Source organism: Trachinotus anak, unplaced genomic scaffold (genome assembly GCF_046630095.1).
Source record: "Trachinotus anak isolate AG129_WGS33_773 ecotype Australia unplaced genomic scaffold, CSIRO_AGI_Tana_v1 ptg000015l, whole genome shotgun sequence".
Lineage (NCBI taxonomy): Eukaryota > Metazoa > Chordata > Actinopteri > Carangiformes > Carangidae > Trachinotus > Trachinotus anak.
In genome coordinates, this window is record NW_027273866.1 from 2,612,683 (window position 1) to 2,635,104 (window position 22,422).

Here is a 22,422-nt window from a genome sequence, read left to right on the forward strand (position 1 = left end):
AACATGTTGGAATTTAAATGGATGTTTAAAACAATGCTTTTTTTACTCTTTGGCACCCAGTGTAAATAAACAAAATTGCCTGGTTTTTTTTATAAGCTTTCATTTTAATGTATTCTCTTCAGCCTTCCACCACAGCAGCAAACGCTACACGGCTGGATTAGTAAATTGAAACATAACCCCCCCCCTAAATGGTGCGTTTCGGTGCTGTTGGATATAAAGCGGATTTCAGTTTGACACCTCGCAAGCAGCACCTGAACGCAGCATTTGTCACGGCTGAGATCATCCGCTGCCAAGAAGGGAGCATGCGCAGTACGCGGAGGTCTGGGAGTGTCTGAGCGGCTCGTTGGACGTGAATCCAACCCGCAGTCACTGAAGCCAAGAAGAGCATCTGCATGAACAATGAACCGGTTGACTTGGAAGGAAATAATGTGGTGCAGCGGACATAGAGTGGACGTCTAAGAAGTGTCGTGTTGGGATTGTACTGGAGCAGTGATTTGCTGGATATCTGTGGTGTGAATGACCTCTAACGGTACAGGGAATTAGACATTTCCAGTACTTTGTTGTCTGCAGAGTCAATCCTCTTATAGACTGTGATAGCGTGACATTGGCGGGCTTGTGTTTGCTTGTTAATGAACATTCATTATAAGAAGCTGCAGATCTAAAGGCTAAATGTCTTAATCTATACATTCATATCAATATCAGATTATTGGATGGCCTATAGCCTGATGGATTTTTACCAAAGTGCTAAGTAGTTACTGCAAAGTCGTTCTTTATTCAAAAAAGAAGCGTTTTTTGGGATCCACTTATTAAATCATTGCTTCATATTCACCTGCTTCAGCTGCAGAGGTGAGTTTTATTCACAGCAGATCACCTTTACACTGAAGACACCACTGCATTGACTCTTAGAGAGACTGGTCGGCACAAAGCTGCTGGATGTCATGAGTTGGCCATCTGTTGTGGGGACCTACTTAAACCTGCGAGTAGATTAACCAGTGAAAGGCATCAGTCAGGACATTTCTGTGCCAGGACTCTGTTGGCTTCCAGGTGGAGGAGGGATGCTGAGGGCCACTGTGGGCTCAGTGGAGGAGAGGGATGAGGAGCAGGAGGATGAAGGTGAAGAAGAGTTGAGGGATGGAGGGGTGCCTTTCTATGTGAACAGAGGAGGCCTCCCGGTGGATGAGGAGACTTGGGAGAGGATGTGGCGCCATGTGGCTCGAATCCACCCCAACGGTGAAGCTTTGGGGAAGGAGATCCGGGGTGCCACTGACCTGCCCAAGGTAAAGTGCTGAATGCGAAAAGTTGCAGCTGATTACACATGACAGGGGTAACTAGTGCAGCTCTCTGCGCTTCACACTACCTATGTGGAACTTGGGAGAAACAATTTATACCCATGTGTTATAGGAAAATGTTGAGTTATAGTGTTGCTATGCAATCCCACATGGCAGACATGTGCCTCCAAATCCAAACAAATAATTATTTTAGCTGATTTTTTTTTTTTTTTCAGTGTAATTACAGTCAGTAAATACAACACAGGTTTTGTCCAGTTTGCCCAGCACACTACCTTTGCATTTGTATGGATGTTTAAGACCTTGCAGTGATTTCTCATGAGAGTGGTTAAAGAGCAATTAAGATACTTCCACCATTAGTTGCACTGAATAGAGAAGAGCACAGAGGTCAAACAAGACTACATTCTCCAGCTGCAGTGAATATTGGGATTGTGTGATGGCAATGCAGTTGTTTGGCTCCTCTGTCCCACAGATTCCAGTACCGAGTGTGCCTACATACCAGCCTACCACCACTATCCCACAGCGCCTGGAAGCCATACAGAAATACATCAGGGAATTGCAGTATCCTTTGGCTGGGTAGAACCAAAAACAACGATTCATGAGTACATTTAAATGTTTTTGTGTTTAATTTGTCATTTATTGTTAGACAGATATATTTTACCCACAATCGTACTCAAATGGAGTAAGATTAAGAGTACATATCACGAGAAAACAAAAAGTGTAATACTCACAGACAACTGTTTATTAATCCCGCTGACCCACTGTTTTAGCACACTTTGATAGACATGGACCACATATTAGAAAGTAGGCCACTGTGGATATTATATTCTATATTAAGCAAAAGCTTGATTTCCAGTCAGAACAGACTTTCATGCATAATTAACCAACAACCTATGAATATCACAGAGCTCTTTAAGAGGTTTTCTTTTCCCCTCCCTGAAGCCTGCTTCGCGTTGCTCTGTTATAGTATGACCTTAACTGTGTCCTACAGGTACAATCACACAGGAACACAGTTTTTTGAAATCAAGAAGAACCGTCCTCTTACTGCGTAAGCCAGCTTTCTTTTTAACCCAAGATTTGATCATCAGTGTTAGACTCACAGAGCTTCCTGGCAGCACTCAGGGGATGTTAGCGACGGTGTTTGTTGATTTCTTACGGTTTTGCATGTGTTGCTGATGGCTGACGCATGTGGATCAGCTGTATCTCTGGTTTATGCCGGGGCTTTGTGAGTAGAAGCTAATTTCAATCAGCAGGGTCCTGGAACACACTTCTTCCTGACCTCACTTTATTAGATTAAGTAGCACAGATTTCATTTCCCTGGCTCATGGAAAATGTTTTTGTTTGACTGCATGGAATCAATAACAGAGGGTTCCTGTCACTTGCACTGCAGGTCACCAGTGTACTAGTGTCTTATACCACAGAATTACATGTCCTTATTCAATTTTTCTGCATAGGCTGATGGACATCGCGAAGGAGATGACACGGGAGGCTCTGCCAATCAAATGTCTGGAGGCGGTGATCTTGGGGATGTATCTTTACAGCAACAGATCATGTTGCATGACACTTTAGATGCTATGATGTCTTCACGTTCTGTTGTTGTGTGTTTCATTGCAATGACTGTCGAGGGTGACAGCTTTCCAAATTTTGCTCAATAAAGTGTCTAATCCATCAGAACAAAACAGAGGGATTGACCTCATGTTATGGAAGCAGTAGGCTAACAACAGGCTTGAAAAGAAGGAGGCAAATCTGCATTGATCAGACTGAATTTTTGCCATTGTGTGACATCCAACCATCCATTTTCTTGACCCACATTCATACAGTTATCTCACCAACAACATGCCGGGTGTGGAGCGCTTCCCCCTCAGCTTTAAGTCTCAGTTCTCAGGGAACCACTTCTACCACATTGTGCTGGGAGTTCACAGCGGGGGACGTTTCGGCGCGCTGGGCATGAGCCGGAGGGAGGACCTCATGTTCAAGCCCCTGGAGTTCCGGACACTGATGGACTTGGTGCAGGAATTTGACGGAGCCTACAGGGGCTACTGGCACACCCTCAACAAGGTCAAGATCGGCCAGTACGTGTCCCACGACCCTCACAGCGTGGAGCAGATAGAGTGGAAACACTCGATACTAGATGTAGACAAGCTGACCAAGGAGGAGCTGCGGAAGGAGCTGGAGAGACACACTCGAGACATGAGGCTGAAGGTACAACACAGTATACTTCAGGACAGACAGATCTGTAGTGGAGTTTGCTTTACGTCTCTTTCTGAAGTAGCAGCTGACACTAGTACAATTTGATAGAGCCCTTGCAGGACTAGAGACAATGATGATTAATATAATTTGCCCTCGGCAGATGGACTGCTGCTCCGGCTCATCAGGTTTCCTCTGACATGCTGTGTCTCCCTCCCTGCACGGTGACACAGAGTCAACCTGCTATTTGAGGGCCAGTTTCTCTCAAACGATGCTCTCTCATCACCTCTCCTGCTAACATAATGAAGGCTGCCTTGATGCTGAGCTCTGTGTATAATAAAACTAATGATGGCTTAACTCTGCTCTGCCGTGCTTCGTGCATGGCTGGCTCAATCCATCAATAGCTGATCTTTTACACTGAGTGCTCTGCACAATCACATTAAAGACTGACACTCAGTGCCATGAGGACATAAGCAGAGTGTAACTAACCCATGTGATGTTTTAAAGTGATTGACCTTTAGTGTGAACTGTTTTTGCAGATAGGAAAGCCTGTACCCCCTTCTCCCACCAAAGACAGGAGAAACAGCATGGGTTCACCCCTCAGAGGACCGGGCAGCCCCATACGCAGGATCAGCCGTGTTGAGAGACGGTATGACTAATCATGTGCTCTGGATAATTTAGTTCTTCACTAAAATACAGGCACTATAACCACTTAAGTGAAATCTTTGTAGTCACTGGAACAGATCTGGACAATGTCTCATGAGTGAAGTATTTTCTGAATTAGTCACAGTTTCCTTCTTATGTGAATAAAACTCTTTGTCTTGTTTCGTGTTTTGTTTGTTGTGTTGCAGTCCCTCTGGGGAGAAGAAGGTCTTGGAGCAAAAATCGTCCACAGACATGAGCGGATACCAGATTCGAGTCTGAAGAAGAATTTTACTTTGCTTGTGAAATTTAAGGTACCACACACTTGTTTCATGGGGCCACTGATTTACTCTAAGGCTTAATATTTTGTACACATTGGCCTATTCACAGGATGTAGTTTTGAATGGGTCACCAGCAACTTTTCCTCCCAAACACAAATGCCTCATTCTGCTTCCTTATGTCAGTGTTGATAGAGGCTTTTTCTGGAGCAGTAACTGTTTGTCGTAATCGGTGCTGGCAACGCTCACAAATGATAAAAAGGGGTCAAAAGTGCAGTAATTTGTAAACATTTTTAAATAACTGCAGAGTTTTGCTGACTGTACACAGTGTGAAATATGAGGCTTCCCTGAAGCTGGGCAAGACTACCACTCAGTGTAAATGTGCTACTGGACATATCATAGGTTTTTGTGGTGTTGCTATGTACAAAAAAAGCTCTTAAGGCTTGTCTGCAATCTGTATCGTCGTACTGTAAGTGTGCAAATACATTTAATGTAATTTTAAATCCACTTAGACTCTGCTGGGCAGCAAATGCTTGTGTAGTGACTAGTTTGTAAACCACTACCCTCGTGCCTTGTATGACAACTCAAAGAGAAGAAAAACACTTTTTTTAATATCCAATTCATTATTGTCATGGCCTCACTAAACACGAAGCAGTGTCACCTCTGCTCTTCTGAATTACTGAAGTAAACTAACAGTTACAACCCAGAAGCTAGCGTATTTAGCATGCTATCTACCTTCCAGAGATGTTGACTGAACATGGGATATGTTACATTAAATGCCTAAGTGTATCCAAGTGTAAGAAGGCATCTGTTGAGTGAAAATATGAGTCGTTGCTGTGTTTGCTGAATATAAAATCTTTCAGTAATTCGAGACAGCTGTCAAGGTGACTCATGACAACGCAGCTGACTGACTTTATCTGCATTTAATGTAGAATTCATATGTACTGTATAACTGCTTTATATATACAATTTCTAACTTTTATTTGTAGCAACTTTATCCAATATTTCACTTGCCTTAAGTGGTTTCCAAGCAACTGACTTCCATTTAAGTGTAAAGTGTAAAGAAGTTTGTTTACAGCACTTTTATCTGCATTTTGTAATTTTTTTTCAATTGTCATTTTATACTTCCCTCAGTGTTGGTGATCACCAGTAGATCTCTTAACATTTACCATGCACTGTTCCGAATATGTTGCCACAGCCAACATTTTTATGTGTACTGTAGGTGTTGTCCACTTCCACTTCAATATTGTATAACACAATTGTTTTGTACCAAAAGACTTTTGATTTACAGGATCACAATAAAGTGTCACCAGGATTGTGGCAACACAACTCTGTTTTCCATGTTTGTGATGTTTTTTTTTTTAAATTCATTGTTATGTATGTAATTACCTTACCTTTTTTCAAACTGCCTACGTCCTAATAAATCCACATATGAAGTGGTATGCTGTACTCAGTTGTTTAGGTGGCAGGCAGGGAACACTGCCAGTTCTCTGTCGACCAATAGTTCAAAATGAGCACAGGGTGTCCTCAGCTGAAGGGCGGCTTTTGGCACCAACGCAAATGATGACGAGAGCCGACTGAAGAGATCTCCAGACACTACCCATGTTAGGTTTACACAAAGGAAACTGAATGCCAACAACTCTATAAAAGGGAAGCGTAGGCTTCAGTGAATCACTTAGGCTAAGTGAGACACTTTCAACCTGTTTTAGATCTCAGAATATTGCTCAAGCTTAAGTTTCAAAATGGAAAACCTAAGCTGACAAAAATAACATGGTAACATTATTTTTCCATCTTTCATGTTGTCTTGGTGTTGCCAGTGTTTGCTTAACACGTATGAATACTTGTGGTAGGACGCTGGCAGCGTGTGCTTTGCTCTCATGATCAGGGATCCTGCTGTTTAATGGATCCCCATGTCCGCCCTGCCTGCAGCACAGCAATCAGCTAATAAGGTTTAATGGCTGCTGCATTCAATGAAAACCAGTCAGCAAGGAGCCACTTTGATGTATAGGCCGGTAACGTAGCTCTGAGAGGGTTATGGCTGCATGTAACGTAAAATACTCTGTTACAGTGTACCACATGAGAGAGTGGTGATATTTATGCAAGTGTGCTCCTGAAAACACGGGTTTGTTCATGTTGTGGTGGTCTGTCCTGAAGTTCTTGGTGAATTACGAAGAGATAGAAGTCATGAGAAAGATAAACAGATCCCTACCCTCCCTTCTGTGGATTCCAGATGTCAAACACCATGTCCACCAGTGTTTGTAAGATGTAGAAACAGAAGGCATAATGACCTACTTGGAAAGAAAACCTACTGACCTATTTTGTTCACTTACATGCATTTAATGCCACAGGGGAAATAAAAACACAGAATCTGATTCTGCTGTGCATTAAATAGTTGTGCTCATGGATGATTGTATTATAAGGCAAGATATTTTACATAGTGCACTGATGAGAATGAGCGAGGAGACGTCCTGCTGATGGGAAACAACTTCACAGACGTTCTATAGCCAATGCATAAGACAAAGCTCCCTCACTGAGCTCCCCTCATGCATGAGCACTCAACTATCTACATAAATTATTCATTCATGCATCAACCAGACACACACACACACACAGACATCTTCACCCGAACAAACTGAGTGGTTCAGTGTAGTAGGATGGGAGGGGCAGAACTGACATTCAGGTCTTAACCTCAGCACAGGATACACAGGGAGCCCGACACCGACTGAAAGATTTAATGCTAGTGGATGCATTTAACATTGCTACATCATAAATCCAGAAAGGAACAAGAAATTCTTATTTCAAGCTTTGAGGTACGCATGTAATATCTGTGATGAGTTAAAGATCAAAAATCATGAAGCAGGCACAAATTCATGAAAAATATTTATTCAATATTTTTAACCATCTGAAAAAATAGAACTGACTTATAATTAGAGAAGTTTTATTCTCGCTCCAAAATTAGGTGTAAAATAAATTAAAATGTGACAGCAGTTATCGACAAAATGAACAGATCAGTGTATTATCACGCTAGAAAGAAAGCAATCACTGCCTTCATTTTTAAATGAACTATTACATCCCCACTAATAAAATTTTTCATATCTCACTGATGGCTCATGGTTTATCTGATGAAAAACATGTGGAAAGAGACTCAATGTTGGCATTCATTATTTTTTCCTGGCACTTTTGAACAAAAATACAAACTTCAATTCAGTTAGAACACTATGATCCTCTGTTGCCAATATTGAACCACAAGTAATGGTGTTTATAATAATAAAAACAAAAACCAAATGTGTGCAGAGCAAGACCTGAATCATTTGAACAGAAATATGCTTATAATCTGAAGTTCATGTGATTTAGTTAACCTGCAGTCTTTCCTATCATGCAGCATTCAGGTCCAGTTGGAATTTGGCTACAAGACTGAGATGATCAGAGGGGAACATGTGATTGGGAAGGCCTTTCATTGACCATAAGACATCTTCCGATAGGAGGGAGAGACTACCAATCAACTTCAGACCCTCTCTCACAAAGTCACCACCAGCTAAGGAAAAGAAAACAAACAGAAACATTATTTAGCACATAATTCATTTAGAGCTGCAACATGTCAAATTCTTTCCTGCTTCGTGACCTGTCCCCATACCGTTTTGATCAGAGGGTGAGGTGCGTCTTGGAGAGTAGAAGATGTAGTCAACAGTGGCTCCCACTTCAGAGTGCAGGGTTGTGACTTCGGAGCTGCCAGAGCCTGGGAGAATATGTTTATACACCGACTCCAAGTCTAAGTGATGACGGATAGTGTGCCTGAACCTGTGACACAAAATTGAGTAATATCACATGGTATGAAAGCAGTAAGAAGCAGTAACACAGTTGATTCATCAAATTGCATCATGACAGGGAAACTGACCTTTTCTCCAAAGGCTGATGTCCCCTTGAAGTATCTGTGCACAATAAGAAGACACACATTTAACACAATACAGTAAGGAAATCAGTTTTGTTTTTAATGGAAGAATGGTACAACTTTACCTGGTGTGTTGTCAGTCACGCCTGGGATCAGGTTCAGGTCCACCGGACGGATACATGCAGCTGGACAATAGCGCAGCCGTAGCATGAAGTCATGGCTGTACTGACCTTTCCCTATTCAAGAGGAACAAACGTAAGATATTAAGATATTAATAGAGACAGAGACAGAGACAGAGACACAGAGAGAGAGAGAGGAAATAAAACAAAAAAGACTGTAATTCACTCCATGGGTCAAGATTACTAAAATAAGAACTTAACCTGATGTCTGACTCTTACTCTCAAACACATCAGTAGCATACTGGCAGTTGTCTGTGATGCCCAGACAGCTGGGCCACAGTGGAGCAAACAGCCTGTGACAATTGGTTTTGTAGGACAGGTCCTCTTGACCAGATATCTGTAGGGCATGGTGAATACATACATGGTTACAGAGGTAACTGTTGCAAGCACCATGACAGAAAACTTGAAACAAAGAGCTTAATACATCTATTCCAAACAGGTCCACAGAAAGTGATGTGGGAGCAGTTCAATGTTTGTCAGTTAGTATGCCAGACATTGATTATAGCATTACATATGCAGTGTTTCCGTCTCACCGTCCATGCTGGTAGACCCTGGAAGTAGAGCTCTCCTTTGGTGATCAGCTGGTACAGAGGCATGTGTGGGACAGAGTTAAAGTCTCCACACAGTATAACGTTACAGTTTTCACCTTTGGCCTTAGAGGACTTGACCATTCTGTCGATCTCTGCCAGCATTATGGCTAACTGAGCCAGCTTCACGTCACCTCTCCTAGGGTTGAAGAGCAGGTGGGTGTTGGCCACGCAGAGGAGTGGGCCCTTCGGCTTGGCTTCGGATCCCTGGATGACCACTGGCCGAAGCAGCAAAACAACGCCCACATTGTGCCGGTCCAACAGCTCAGTCTCTGGTCTGAAGTACTCCACTGGAGTTACTGATACCTCAGCAAAGCAACTGTTTCGATAACATGTAGCACAGCCGTCTGTCTTGGTCCCCGTACGCTGCTTGTACACACAGGTGTAGCCTGGAGCAACAACATGAAGTCAAAATATGTGATGTCTTCATCACAACATCGCCCAACATGATTATTCCACTGTTTTGTCTCAGGTGACCTACCCATCTGAGACAGGACTGGACACAGCTGTTCATTGTAGTGGTTCTCCTGAACCTCTTGGAGACAGAGAATCTACACACAACAGCACACACACCAATAATTAGTGGACACTTAGCCTAAAGATTAAATTAAAATGTAGCTACATTAAATTTGAGAAAAAAAGTTGCATTTGACTCACATCTGGTGCCCATTTCAGTATTTCCTCTAAGAGTAGGTTGCAGCGGTGGCTCCAGTCCAGCACCTCCAGAGGACAGTGTATGTACAGGTCCTGGTTGGCCTCCAGCAAATCTTGAGCAAGAATGTTGTAGGACATAACAGTGAAGTCCATTGAGGCCTTTGTGAATGGGAAGGGTATCAGGGCAGGTTCTGCTGCAGTGGTACTCTCATCTACCTCCTCCCATACTCTCCACATCACTGGGTGGAAGACAAGCACATACATTCAAGTCTGTGCAAGTAACAGCTGGATGTTAAACTGCTCATGAGCATAGACAAATGCCACTACAGTGGAAATAATACAATTTGGAAAAAGGTTTGACTCTGACCTTCAAAGGGCACTGTTGGTTCTATTGGAGGGTAATAGCTCACAGTGGGAAATTCCCACAGTGGGCATTGCACTTCTTCTGCCAAGCCAGGTCCTGCAGGGAAGTGCCAGCCAGTTTGCGTATCATGCTGCCCACTGAATTTAAGGTGGGTTTGAGTGTTAGAGAGAAGAGAAGTAAATACCAGCTTGGAACTGCTTGCCCCACCATGCCATTCATCAGCAGTGGGAGCTAAGTATTCATCCCAGCACTCAGTTATTTTGGAGACAGTTTCAGGTGGAGTAACAGACTCTTCCATGCTTGGTATCTGCATTTGTCTGTGTACTAGACAGGTAATTTCTTGCATGTTGTCTTCACCTGGAATTAGTGACTCTCCCAAGCTTTGCATTTGTACCTCTGTTGAACAGGTAGTTTCTTGTGTGCTGCCCTCAGCTGGAGTTACTGACTCCCCCAAGCTTTGTATCTGTATTTCTACCTCTGCAGGAAAGGTAGTTTCTTGTGTGCCATCTTCAGCTGGAGTTACTGACTCCAAGGTGTGTATCTGTATTTGTTCTTGTACTGGATAGGCAGTTCCTTGTATGCTGTCATCTGTCTGCTGGCACTTTAACTGTGCCCCAAGCGCTTGCTCTGGACTGATAAACTCTCTATTTTGTTTCCTATGCAGCTCCATAGAGATATCCTCTTGCTTGGGAACCTCCACTTTGTCATGTTGCATCACTCTCATCTTTATAGACTCATTCATTGTTTCTTCTCGCAGGACAGCCATCAGCTGCTCTTTGTCTGTGTCGATTCTTGCACCAACTTCTTTTTCTAAGCTTTGCTCTTTCATCCTTTCTTTCGTTTCTCCCTTGGTCGCACTGCTTGGGCTGAGCCACTTGTCCAGCGGGTTTGTCTCCGACTCGACAACACCACCATCCCACACTGCCTTGCCATTAACCACTGCAGGAGGGAGACCCTTCTTTGTGGCCTCTGTAAAACAAGATTAGTGTGAGAAAAACAGTGATGCATTCATGCTTAACTAAAACTTACTGAGCTTCTGTCTTTACCAAAACACAGGCCTAAATTACGCCACCAAAACAATCCAACGTGGTGGCGTCAAAAGTTCAGGAACAGGTGAAAGCAAACGCAAGTTGCCCTGAGCTACAGTTAGCTAAGCTGCAAAAACAGGAAACGCTGTGCGCTCCCGTTTTCGTAAAGGACAAACTGTTAGCGTCACCACAAACTGGGAAACCACAAGAAATGGGTCAAACCGAGCCTGAAATATTAAATACAAGTTTAACTCAACACCGCCGACAAATGTCAAGAGCTGCTAAGCGCTAACAACGAACTAAACTTAACGATAGCAACTGTTAGCTCCTAGCGGGTGCTCCGGGGAAACGTACGCACCTGACCCTAACAATGGCACTTTGAAAACAAGTATAGCTTTGTGAGAGTGCTGCGAGATTTACCTGAGCGCCGAGCAGTCAGGTAGCGTGATAATGGGTATAGCACGTAAAATAACAGGCTGCCAATCATGTTTCCCAACTGACTTCAGCGCATGCGCGTTCCGGGGTTGTTGGTGGAGTGAGAGGTTAGGGGTCACAAGTAAAATGTCACTCGTGTGGTTTTATCATGGAGGTGTTTGTTGTATTAAATGTGTATTAATGTGGTTAAGACATATGGCATTCTATGAAATTAGATTATATGAAAACGCACAACATTCAATCAAACACTATTTTACTCCAAACCATATCATTTCACACACTGTGCTGTGCTGTTCTTACAGTATGTAAGGATGGTAACCACACTGAGGCATAAATTATTAATGTCACTACACATGACACGTTACCTGAGGGGTAGAATTACCCACTGGACAGCACAGGCCTATTTCATTTCACAGCACCAGCCCATACATAACAACCAGGAATAAAAGGGCAAATACCCAAAGACTTCCCTTTATGTCTAGGAAATGGTTTCAGACAGGACATAAGCTCTGACTGCAGACTGCAATGTCCACACTATCTTTTGAGTCCCTCTGCTTAAAAGATGATGATTGTCCATCTCCAACTCAACCCCAAGGCGAGGAAGACGAGTTTGACACAGACTTGGAGTCGGATGGTAAGTACATTAGACTAATTCTTACATTCATTTTTGGTGTTGTTGGCTAAATACTGCCCTTACTGTAAAGCTGTAAAGTAAAATACAACATACAGCACATATACACAGTAAATTCATTCCAATGACACAAAAAGAAAACAATGGAATTAAATGGCTTGTGTGAATTGCTGCTGTAAGCTCAGTACTCTAGGTATAGGCAAGTATGAATGATACTCATACTGTATGGGGTTACTCGTTTCCAGAAAAAGAGGAGAGCAATAAGGAGGTGTCTGTAGCTGAAGTGTACCTGCAGGCCTGCAAACTAGTGGGTGTAGTGCCAGTCTCCTACTTTATACAAAACTTCGACTCTACAACAATGACCCTCACCCACCATGGACTTGGGCCTTTGGGATGCAAGGCACTTGCTATTGCTTTAGTGGTATGTTTAAAATGCAGGCATGTTATTGGGTTTGACTTTGAAATAGAAAATTTCTGATAAGCTCTTTGTATTTAGACTGATATGCATATCAACATCCTGGAACTGGCAGACAATCACATCCAAGCTGAAGGAACCAAATACCTTGTGGAGATGTTGAGGGCTAATTTCACCATTCAGCATCTGGTATGTAGGACTGCAAACCCACCACCAGAGGGCACAAGTGCTTTTCAGGTGATATTTTATTTGACTTTCACAGTGGAGTATAAAATGTACTGTAACAGCATCTGTTTTGCTTTCAGGATTTGTCCAACAATTATCTGCGGTCTGCAGGAGCTGAGTATGTGGCTAAAATGTTACTGGACAACATTTCATTAAAGTCTATTAAACTTTCAGGTAATGTGCACATTAACAGCATTTAACTGCGGTGATATTAGCTGGGAGTGACACCTTGAATTCAGTTTCAATTACCCACTCAAATTGGGTAAATATCTCTTAGTAGATCAGTAAATTTAACAGTGACAGGAATACGTTTATTGTTATTCGTCATCATTTATAGATTTAAACTAATATTTTCCCAACAGGAAATGGATTTACTGATGATGATGCTAAATATTTTGCAGATTCCTTCTCGGTAAGTTGTTAAAGGAGAATTAAACAAAGCCCCAGTGGCTTATTTGCTTATTTTTTGAATTATCATATTGCCACTATTTTTTTTAACACTTAGAGCAATTCCAGAATTAAGGAACTTGACCTGAGCCATAATGAGTTTTGTGGAAAAGGAGGTGAACATTTGGGACAATTGTTGGGTATGGATAAATTCACCAGTCGTAATATCTTATCGATGTGAGATCTATATTTTTTCTCTGATTTTACCATACTTTTGTACAGCAAATAATGAAGGTCTGGAGGTGCTGGACCTTAGCTGGAATCATCTTAGAATGAAAGGGGCTGTAGCTTTTTCTGCTGGACTCAAGGTATGGAAATTAATTTGATCATTGACTTTGTATACAACATTTGATAACATTTACTGTACATTTTCCATATTTAGGTGAATATGATGTTAAAACATCTTGACTTATCATGGAATGGATTTGGGAATGAGGGCGCCCTGGCCATGGGAGAGGCCCTAAAATTCAACAACACTCTGGTGCATCTCAACCTCAACAACAACCGCCTCACCAATGAGGGTGTCAGCCTGCTGTGCAGAGGTCTTGAGTTCAACGACACACTTCGAGTCCTACTGGTGGGTGGGCAAAGCTGTATTAAGCCAGCACACATCATCAGTATGGCTGCAGTTAAATTGTAAGGCGATGCTCTATTCTTATACTCCTGTAGCTGGCATACAACTCTATTACAGTAGAGGGAGCACTTGCCTTGGTGAACGTGGTGAAGAACACGCCTAAAACTGCTTTGGAGGAGATAAATATGTGTGTGAGTGACTGCTGTGGCACTGTTTGCATCCTGATTTGATTACCCTGTTATGCAATCTGATCACATTTAAAACAAATCACTTTAGCTGTTGACACAGTTGAGTTTGGTGCCTGTTTTAATCAAGAAAAAACTGCATTGTTTCTTTTTTCACCTTCTTCCTAAGCAGAATGTACTGGTAAATGAGAACTTTGTGCATCTGTTGGAGCTGACGTGTCAGGAACATCCTGGGCTGGATGTACAGTATGGAGGGGTGGGGGGCTTCATTGCAAAGAAGCCACCAAAACGTGTCGATCCCATGAAAGTCATTCAGGTCTGTTAAATCACCTAATGAGAATTAGGGGTCCTAAAAATCTGAAATAAATTGCCACATTCCATCATTTTGTATTAAAATGTAGTCTCACATTCATGTATAATGGTTCTTTGTGTATTTAATAATTATCAAAACACATTATCCCTTTTTTAAAAGGATTATCTGGATCACCGCAAGCTTCGTCTATGGGATTTCTTTCGGAACATTGACAAAGATGGCACCATGCGAGTCCCTGTCACTGACTTTAGGAAGGCTGTTCAGGTTCCTGAATAAATATTGATTTTTATTAACTGGGTAGGGCCAGTGACATTTGCAGGACAAACTCAGAATACAGTGAGACTGTCCTCTGAAATCATCCATGATGAGGTCTCTTCCTGTCCTATTCACAACTGTTTCCTGATGCTGATCGTAACTGACATAAAGTACATAATGAATCATGCAGTAAGGTACTTCACTGATGCATTGTATGAAAAAGTAGAAACTCTGACTCTGTCTTTTTTGTTGTGTAAAACCATGATAGCACTCAAGCATTCCTTTGGATCGATACCAGATTGAGGAGCTGATTCAGAGACTTGATCGTGACAGGACAGGAATGGTAGACTACAGGTGAGCACATCTAGTGTTTGATTATGGGGCCTCTAAATTGTGTCACAGAGTCGGCCTGGTTTATTGTTGGAAAATGTGCTAACAACGCTGCTGTGAATTTTCACAGTTGCTTGTTTTATCATTGTTTCAGCAATGGCATAGTTGTTTTAGTTATGATCTGGGAATTTGTCCAGATCTTCACTTTGGATGATGTTATAAAGACGTGATGTTTATACATGCCACAAAAAGGGCCATGTAGTGCATTGGTTGCAGTCTTAAGGTTTGGCTCAACAAAGCAAATATTGTCTGATGTTTCTGTGTAGGGGGTTGGCAGATACAAGGAAACAGATGATGAGAGATCACCGCCGCCAGCTGAGGAAGGTAGAGTCCCGTCAGAAGAAAGAGAAGCAGAAGAGCGACCGTATACTCAAGACTTTCCAGAGCGCCGTGGAGGCGGTTACACCTCACAGCTCCATGGTCATATCTCCAGGAGGTGCAAAAGATGACTCAAGTGGTCCGCAGCAGTTTTCTGCCACCCCTCTCAGCTCATGGCACCACATTGTCATGTCGAACAGCAGTCGTTATTCTGTCACTAACCTAAGCAACGAGCATGTCCACCTGCCCATGTTAGGAGGCAGCACGTCTTACCGTCCAACCAGTTCTCTGGCAATGCGCTCCTACTCCCAACCCAACCTGCTGGATGACTCCCCTCGCTCTGCCCCGGGAAAGTCCATCTCTGCTCAGGGTATACGCTCTGATCCAGAGATGGGCCACAGCAAGCTGAGCCCCACTGCTAACCACCTGACCAGGTCCAGGCCTGCTCTCAATTCCAAGCAGCCACAGGTTAAAGCCAAAACAAAGAAAGTGAAGAAAAAGAAAACTAAGAAACACATTGAGAAGGGCTCAAAGAATCCTTCACAAACTGTCAAGTGACTGTCAAACTCTGTATAATGCTATGAAATGTTATGATTCTTTTTGCCTGTTGTCACTGGCTTCTCTGTTACTCACAATTATCAAATAAAGATTGATTTTCATTATTTATCTTGTTTCTAATCTCTAAAAAAATGCATCCATGCAGCAAGTAGGCCATCTCTCAATCAATATTTCATTCAGTTTTCTGCTGAATCAGATCAGACCATCTGAGGAAACAAAACATTTCATAACACTTGGGAACTGATCAGATGGTTGACCCACCCATCAGTGAATCTGATGCACACCCAAACATTAGTGTGGAAACATCTGAGTAAATTATTTATGTTTGCTTAAGATAACATAAAGTGTTGTACCTTGGCTTATGTCTTGTGCTAATAATGCTGTGAACCAGGACAGGTGCTGTGAACTACAGGATGTTGAAACTGGCTATATAAGCCTTGACGATTCAACTGTCTCAATCATAAGCACTCTGACTGCACCAGAATGACTGGCACTTTGTATTTCTTTGCACTACTGAGCTGCACGCTGGCCTGGGGGGTATGTATGGCATGACTTAGATCAACCGATTCATCTTTACTCTTTGATGCTCTAACCACAATAAAGGTAAGCTTATTTACAGTATGTTCTCTTCTTCTCAGCGTGTCGGCCTGTGGAGAGAGGGGAGTGCAAGGAATGAGACAGGGGGTGGAAGCGGTGATGGATGTACCTGTGATGCCTTCCTTCCTAGTTCGACTTTTCCTATAAAAGACCTGGTGGGGGTTGAGCAGACAGCTGAGGAGATCTCTTACAGACTGGAGCTGGAGATGGGCAAGGTATATTTTGGAAGCACGTGCAATAAGTAATGACATAATTCAAATAAGAAAAAGTCCAAAATGTTTTTTCTTCCTGATTTCAGCTGGAAGACTATGAGACCAAGCTGACAGCATATGCAGAAAAAATAATAAAGATGACAGTGGAAATTGAAAAAATTGAGAAGAACCCTGATGGCTACAATGATGCTGACATTGATGAGATAAAGGTTGAGATTAAACAAGTGGAAGCTCTGATTAAAGAACTGCAGCTTTCCATCAGAGGCTCTACCACCGTCTTTGAGTCTCTGCATGTACAGGTACCGTACTGTAAGTACTGACGATGGTGGTCAGTGCATCAACAGGCATAATGCTGACAAACCATTTGTTATCTTTCAGATCTCATCCATGGAGGAGACCTTGAATAGGCTGGAGAAGACCTACGACAAGAATGTGGTCCTTCTGACCCGCCGAGAATACATCAAGGTGCAGCTGCAACTAGAGGAGTGCGAGAGACGCCACCAGGAGCTCTTCAATCCCAACATTGGTAAGCTCATTCACACTACCACACACATCGAAATCGAAGCAGTCTTTGAACTCGTTCAATGCATTTTCCTCTCTCTCTCTGCAGGGTCCTGTGCACACACTGGTATCGTCAAGGTCAGCAAGCCCATTGTGAGCCAACTGAATGCCCATCTAAACGCTGGCTACAAATTCGGAGGCTGGGGGAAAGATTCAAAACCTGTTCCTGACAGAGAATCTATGTACTGGTACTCTGGGTACTCTAGTAGCTCCATCTATGACATTAGGTTTTACACTAACTACAAGAATCTCATTTTGAGAAACCACTTCCAGCATCACAACTTACACAGCAGCTGGACTGGAAGAGGGAACAATTTCATCATCCGTGACAATACCCTGTATTATCAGATTAACAGTCCATTTGGGTTGGCTAAACTGAATTTCACCACCATGAAATATGAGTCCAGGGTGATTCCCAGGGCTAGCACCCGATTTTCCTACGCTCACTCCCCCAATCAAAACTTTGACTTTGCTGCTGATGAGACCGGCTTGTGGGTGACCTATGCTACAGAGGAGTCCATTGGTCGGATGGTGATTGCTAAAATAGATGAGCCCTCTTTTGGTATTGAGGAGGAATGGCAGACTAGTGTCTACAAACCAGGACTGAGCAACGCCTTTATGGTGTGTGGCGTTCTGTATGCAGTCAGGACAGTCGATATCCAAAATGAAGAAATCTTTTACAAGTACGACACAAAAACCAAACAAGAGACCTACATCAGTGTTCTCTTTGAGAGGTTCCAGGAAAAGTATTCCAACCTGGACTACAATCCCACTGACCAGAAGCTCTACATGTACAATGATGGCTACTATGTTAACTATCATCTGTGGTTTAACCACACAACTAAAGCCACTGTGGAGCCACCATTTCTCCTGACCTAAATCATTATGTGATTTACTGAAGTATAGCAACTTATAAATGAAACAATCATTGTTGCCTATCTCTCACTTTTTTCCTGTAGTTGGTGTAGTGCATTGTTTATCCTTCTTCTTAAATGCTAATAAATACATAAATAATCTCAAGCATTACACAAGTGTCAGGTCTGTTCTTGTGGAAATGCTCATGAATATTTATTTTTTTTGCTGATTACTGAAAATGACAGTATCTCCATCAAAAATGGATTAAATTTGTTAATAGAAAATAGACAAGAGGAGTAGTAGTCACATTATACAGTATTATGTTATAATGGAACAATAAACTTTAAAGGCCTATTTGTCTTTTTAAGTGACCTAGAAATTAAATATAACATCCATAAACATCTATACAAAAGGAGGGATTTATTTCCACTATGAAATGAGCATTTTAATCATATATACAGTGTGACACTAAAAGATATTTAGATTTGATCCCAAAATCCAGGTTGCATGTTCAGTAAATGAGTTTTGCTCTCTTAGTGGTTTTCAGTTTTTCTGACAAACCACAGACTCATTATCAGTCTGCAGCCACAGTGATGATTTCCCAAAGTGACCAGCTTAATGCTGCATTAAGTGAGACAAGCTACTGGTATTGTGCATTCTGTTTAGATTTAGCTATTAGTCTTTCTACTCTGACAACTAAGCTATCTCCATGACAGCTGACCAAATCTATTATTGATGACCGTAAGATATGATTGAAAGCTGATTAAATATTTAAGAATGTAACTTAAAACTGAAAACCTGCACATGAATTGGGGGCTTAATTTGTAGACTCAATTGTTAGCTACAGCCAAATAAGTTCAGTTTTTATTGCATGATGTCTTTTAAATTTCATTTATACTTCACCTTGATTTGTTTGGATATTCTATTTGATTTGTTGGATGTCTTAGTTGATTTGTTTGGATGTCTTATATTTGACACGTGAAGCACTTTGTTACTTGTACTGAAAAGTGCTATATAAATAAAGTATTATTATTATTATTATTAAGACAAACTTTCAGAATCATTTTGTAAATGCACAACAGCAGGGTTTTCACCCCCACTCAGCAGCACCATAGGGTAGGATCAATGATAGTTGGCCATGATAAATTCCTCTGGTTTAAGATTATTTTCTCATAGACAAAGTAAAGATGCTAAACAGTGCAGCAGTGCTACTTTGAAACTTGTGCAATTCAGTTACAACATAACTCAAGTTCAAACCCTCCAGTGCAAACCCTTATTACAAATTAATTATTACAACTTAAAAATGTAGTTTTATCTGTCTTCCACAAATTCCACAAATCAATTAATTTAATCATTTTTAATAGCAATAATTCTCAAGAAATGAAATGAAATGAAATGAAATACATGGAATAAGGGAAAAGGAAAAAGGAAAATAAATCATACATTCACAGTACAGAGTTCTGGTTCAACCTGCAGGCCCAGGAACGTCTTCCTGTGCGGTGATACATTGACATTTAAAAATGGAAACCATTCTCTCTTTTAGTCTGCGGAAGAATTTGCCGGTCCTTTGAAGCAGATTCTTCCGGCGTGCTCCACCAGGGCCAGTCTTTATATCACCAGCATCAGTGGGTCTAATGGTGGCTGTAGTTCTGTCTTTTGAGAAAATGGAGACTGCAGCTCCATCTTTTGAGGGAATGGAGGCTGCAGCTCTGTCTTCTGAAGAAATGGAGGCTACAGCTCTGTCGTCTGAAGAAATGGCGGCCGCAGCTCTGTCGTCTGAAGAAATGGCGGCCACAGCTCTGTCGTCTGAAGAAATGGAGGCCGCAGCTCTGTCGTCTGAAGAAATGGCGGCCGCAGCTCTGTCGTCTGAAGAAATGGAGGCCGCAGCTCTGTCGTCTGAAGAAATGGCGGCCGCAGCTCTGTCGTCTGAAGGAATGGCGGCCGCAGCTCTGTCTTCTGAAGAAATGGAGGCTACAGCTCTGTCGTCTGAAGGAATGGCGGCCGCAGCTCTGTCGTCTGAAGAAATGGCGGCCGCAGCTCTGTCGTCTGAAGAAATGGCGGCAAGTGGCAAACAATCAGTGTTTGTATTGTCATCACTGAGAGTACCAGCAGTGCCTGACTCATCTTTAGTGGAAGCAGCAACGTCTCTGGCTCCATCATTGAAGTGTGTTACTGCTGAAGGTCCAGTTGAATTGTCATGGATGGATTTGTTTGTGTAAGGAGGCTGATCACTGGGATTCTCAAGGAGTGAATCTTCTTCTCTGGAACAGGAAATGGCTGATTCACTCTCTAACCCAGTGGGGGCTAAAACTTTGTCAAAATAAAAACATGGCTTAGTTGGCTTGATATCATCATTGTCACTGAAATTTAAACTGAATGAGCTTTGATCAGTTGAGTCACTTGATACTGGTACTATAACACATTCACCACTGGAGTGTGGGGTGAATGAGTCTTCATCGGATGAGTCTCCATCATTGGACACACTAATCGCTGGCAATTCACCATCTTCAATGGAGGTCTCAGCATCAGCATCGTTACCACTGGAGCTCTCATTGTTTGAGTCACCACCAATGGAGCTCTCACTGTCACAGTATTTGTCGCTCTCTCTCTGTGCATTTTCACAACTGGAACTCTCAATGTCGGCATCCTCAGCATTAGAGTTCTCAGGGTCTGCATCTTCACCACCAAAACTGTCAGTTAATGAATCTTTTTCATTGGAGCTGGCAGTAGATGGCTCTTTCTGAAAGTTATTTGTGAGAGCACTGTCGGAACAGTCATGACGATAGGCCACAGGGTCTGACCCCTTATAGCCACTGTCATAACTTGTTTCAGTATTGATGAAAGAATCATCCGATTCGTCCAAATGATGCAGAGGGGAAACATTCATGAACTGAAGGGCATTGTCTGCATACGAGCTGGTTTCCATTTCGTCTACCAGGTGAACCATCGTTAGAAAACGGTGTTTAAGGGCTTTCCTGGGACTGATTCTCTGTTCAGCATCCAGATGCAGACAATTTTTCAGGAGGCTTAAAAATGCCATCCTATCTTCATATTCAAGATCATCCTGTTTTGCAGGGCATCTCTGCACAGCATCCTCCAAATTCCTGGCCAAGTCAAAAAACCTCCTCGAAACGTGTGACCTGACACCAGTTGCCTCCTTGTATTCCTCCGGTGTACGTAGTCTCCAGCCTTTGTCTGTTTCCAATTTGAAAAACATCCAGGTATTTTTTCCAGCAATCAGCTGGTGATCTTCGGGCTGACCCAGCAGGTGCACCATAGCTTTCATCCAATTATAAGCACAGTTGCCAGGGAAGAGATTGATGCCAAAGTATGTAAAGGCCATAACACAGCCCACTCCCCACATGTCAACAGCTTCAGAGAAGCGGAGGCCAAAGTTTACTTCCGGAGCTCTGTATGCACGAGGCTGTATGATCATCCCATCCTCCACCTGGCTCACAGGGAGGGCCAGACCAAAGTCAATCAGTTTGATCTTAAATTGCTGATTGTTGTGATTGACAAGCATTATATTATCAGGTTTGAGGTCCGTGTGGATGATGCCAATATTTTTCAAGGCTTCAAAAGCCACCATTAGCTGGTGGGTCACTGGTCGAATTTCACTGAGAGTCAGCGACTTAAACTTCCTCTCTTTCATCAAATCCCAGAGACTCCTGTCCAGCATCTCAAAGGCCAGACAAGAGAGGTCATGGAACCTGAAATGGTCCATGAATCTTACTATATTCTTCTTGTCTGGGTCAAGAGCCCTGACTGCTTCTAACATGTCCACTTCCCTTTGAATGATGTGTTCTTCACTCTTTTTGTGGATTTTGATGGCCACCGTCTTCCCCGTGATTAAGTCGAGACACTTGGCAACTTTGCCAAAACATCCCTCGCCGTTAAAGTCCAGCACCAGGTAGTTGGTCGTATTACTGTGAAGTACATCCTCCTTCTGTACCTGATATGGTGCAGGCGCTTTCTCCTTGTCCTTTTCATTCGTGCCATTTGAGGTTGAAGTTGACGTTGTGGAGGACATTTTTGCCAGAAAATCTTTCCAAATACTTTCCAAACACAGTATGCACTTGTCTTCTTACTCTGAAGGTAACCAGAATGCAACTGACTAGATTTAGACAGAGGTTTCAGTATGTGGGGTTCTCTGAAATCATTGTGATGTCATAGTTCAGTTCCAGACTTAGAAACTAAACAGAGTTCTAAATTCTAAAATACACACACATACACCCACACACACACACACACACACACACATGAACACACACATACTCATACTTCTATCTTTGTGAGGACACTCATTGACATAATGCATTCCCTAGCCCCTTACCCTATAACCTTAAACAGCCCAACT

General features: G+C 42.4%; 5 protein-coding genes across 8 annotated transcripts; 3 read left to right on the forward strand and 2 right to left on the reverse strand.

Annotated features, from left to right (window-relative positions):
- Window positions 1-306: 306 nt before the first annotated feature.
- On the forward strand, window positions 307-5,727 carry vash1 (vasohibin 1). Its single transcript, XM_071498076.1, has 7 exons — window positions 307-1,277; window positions 1,759-1,847; window positions 2,278-2,334; window positions 2,741-2,815; window positions 3,107-3,488; window positions 4,013-4,122; window positions 4,325-5,727. The coding sequence occupies exons 1-7, from the start codon at window positions 1,056-1,058 to the stop codon at window positions 4,395-4,397; spliced, it is 1,008 nt and encodes a 335-aa protein (XP_071354177.1). The 5' UTR covers window positions 307-1,055; the 3' UTR covers window positions 4,398-5,727.
- Window positions 5,728-7,260: 1,533 nt separating this feature from the next.
- Window positions 7,261-11,633, reverse strand: angel1 (angel homolog 1 (Drosophila)). Of its 3 annotated transcripts, none has more exons than XM_071498374.1 (10): window positions 11,515-11,633; window positions 10,070-11,035; window positions 9,706-9,941; window positions 9,530-9,599; window positions 8,995-9,437; window positions 8,663-8,798; window positions 8,408-8,518; window positions 8,289-8,322; window positions 8,028-8,191; window positions 7,261-7,928 (listed from the first exon to the last, which is right to left on the reverse strand). In XM_071498374.1, the coding sequence occupies exons 1-10, from the start codon at window positions 11,579-11,581 to the stop codon at window positions 7,768-7,770; spliced, it is 2,388 nt and encodes a 795-aa protein (XP_071354475.1). In that variant the 5' UTR covers window positions 11,582-11,633; the 3' UTR covers window positions 7,261-7,767. The 3 variants fall into 3 exon arrangements, with proteins under 3 accessions (XP_071354475.1, XP_071354476.1, XP_071354477.1); XM_071498375.1 differs by having other exon boundaries at window positions 8,681-8,798; window positions 11,515-11,632; XM_071498376.1 differs by lacking the exon at window positions 11,515-11,633 and adding an exon at window positions 11,113-11,448.
- Window positions 11,634-11,770: 137 nt separating this feature from the next.
- On the forward strand, window positions 11,771-15,938 carry LOC139633025 (leucine-rich repeat-containing protein 74A). Of its 2 annotated transcripts, XM_071498377.1 has the most exons (13): window positions 11,771-12,163; window positions 12,406-12,581; window positions 12,657-12,764; window positions 12,881-12,974; window positions 13,163-13,212; window positions 13,306-13,387; window positions 13,470-13,555; window positions 13,630-13,824; window positions 13,917-14,012; window positions 14,179-14,322; window positions 14,479-14,583; window positions 14,843-14,928; window positions 15,231-15,938. In XM_071498377.1, exons 1-13 carry the CDS (start codon window positions 12,055-12,057, stop codon window positions 15,838-15,840), a joined length of 1,941 nt encoding a protein of 646 aa, XP_071354478.1. In that variant the 5' UTR covers window positions 11,771-12,054; the 3' UTR covers window positions 15,841-15,938. The 2 variants fall into 2 exon arrangements, with proteins under 2 accessions (XP_071354478.1, XP_071354479.1); XM_071498378.1 differs by lacking the exon at window positions 12,406-12,581.
- A 325-nt stretch (window positions 15,939-16,263) lies between these two features.
- Window positions 16,264-18,236, forward strand: LOC139632884 (olfactomedin-4-like). The gene is made up of 5 exons (XM_071498152.1): window positions 16,264-16,377; window positions 16,479-16,652; window positions 16,736-16,948; window positions 17,028-17,175; window positions 17,260-18,236. The coding sequence occupies exons 1-5, from the start codon at window positions 16,324-16,326 to the stop codon at window positions 18,087-18,089; spliced, it is 1,419 nt and encodes a 472-aa protein (XP_071354253.1). The 5' UTR covers window positions 16,264-16,323; the 3' UTR covers window positions 18,090-18,236.
- A 1,166-nt stretch (window positions 18,237-19,402) lies between these two features.
- LOC139633031 (probable serine/threonine-protein kinase dyrk1) lies at window positions 19,403-22,203 on the reverse strand. The gene has a single exon (XM_071498394.1). The coding sequence runs from the start codon at window positions 22,093-22,095 to the stop codon at window positions 19,531-19,533; it is 2,565 nt and encodes an 854-aa protein (XP_071354495.1). The 5' UTR covers window positions 22,096-22,203; the 3' UTR covers window positions 19,403-19,530.
- Between the last annotated feature and the right edge of the window lie 219 nt (window positions 22,204-22,422).

Excerpts from the sequence above, each read along its gene's own strand:
- vash1 (XM_071498076.1), top strand. The coding sequence starts at position 1,056 with ATGCTGAGGGCCACTGTGGGCTCAGTGGAGGAGAGGGATGAGGAGCAG. Across the intron at positions 1,278-1,758 it reads GTGCCACTGACCTGCCCAAG|ATTCCAGTACCGAGTGTGCC; the intron begins GTAAAGTGCTGA and ends TCTGTCCCACAG. Across the intron at positions 4,123-4,324 it reads ATCAGCCGTGTTGAGAGACG|TCCCTCTGGGGAGAAGAAGG; the intron begins GTATGACTAATC and ends GTTGTGTTGCAG.
- angel1 (XM_071498374.1), bottom strand. The coding sequence starts at position 11,581 with ATGATTGGCAGCCTGTTATTTTACGTGCTATACCCATTATCACGCTAC. Across the intron at positions 9,600-9,705 it reads TACTGAAATGGGCACCAGAT|ATTCTCTGTCTCCAAGAGGT; the intron begins GTGAGTCAAATG and ends TGTTGTGTGTAG. Across the intron at positions 8,799-8,994 it reads AGGGTCTACCAGCATGGACG|ATATCTGGTCAAGAGGACCT; the intron begins GTGAGACGGAAA and ends CATGCCCTACAG.
- LOC139633031 (XM_071498394.1), bottom strand. The coding sequence starts at position 22,095 with ATGTCCTCCACAACGTCAACTTCAACCTCAAATGGCACGAATGAAAAG.
- LOC139633025 (XM_071498377.1), top strand. The coding sequence starts at position 12,055 with ATGTCCACACTATCTTTTGAGTCCCTCTGCTTAAAAGATGATGATTGT. Across the intron at positions 13,213-13,305 it reads ATTTTGCAGATTCCTTCTCG|AGCAATTCCAGAATTAAGGA; the intron begins GTAAGTTGTTAA and ends TTTAACACTTAG. Across the intron at positions 14,013-14,178 it reads TGGAGGAGATAAATATGTGT|AATGTACTGGTAAATGAGAA; the intron begins GTGAGTGACTGC and ends CTTCCTAAGCAG.
- LOC139632884 (XM_071498152.1), top strand. The coding sequence starts at position 16,324 with ATGACTGGCACTTTGTATTTCTTTGCACTACTGAGCTGCACGCTGGCC. Across the intron at positions 16,378-16,478 it reads GCTGCACGCTGGCCTGGGGG|CGTGTCGGCCTGTGGAGAGA; the intron begins GTATGTATGGCA and ends TCTTCTTCTCAG. Across the intron at positions 17,176-17,259 it reads GCTCTTCAATCCCAACATTG|GGTCCTGTGCACACACTGGT; the intron begins GTAAGCTCATTC and ends CTCTCTCTGCAG.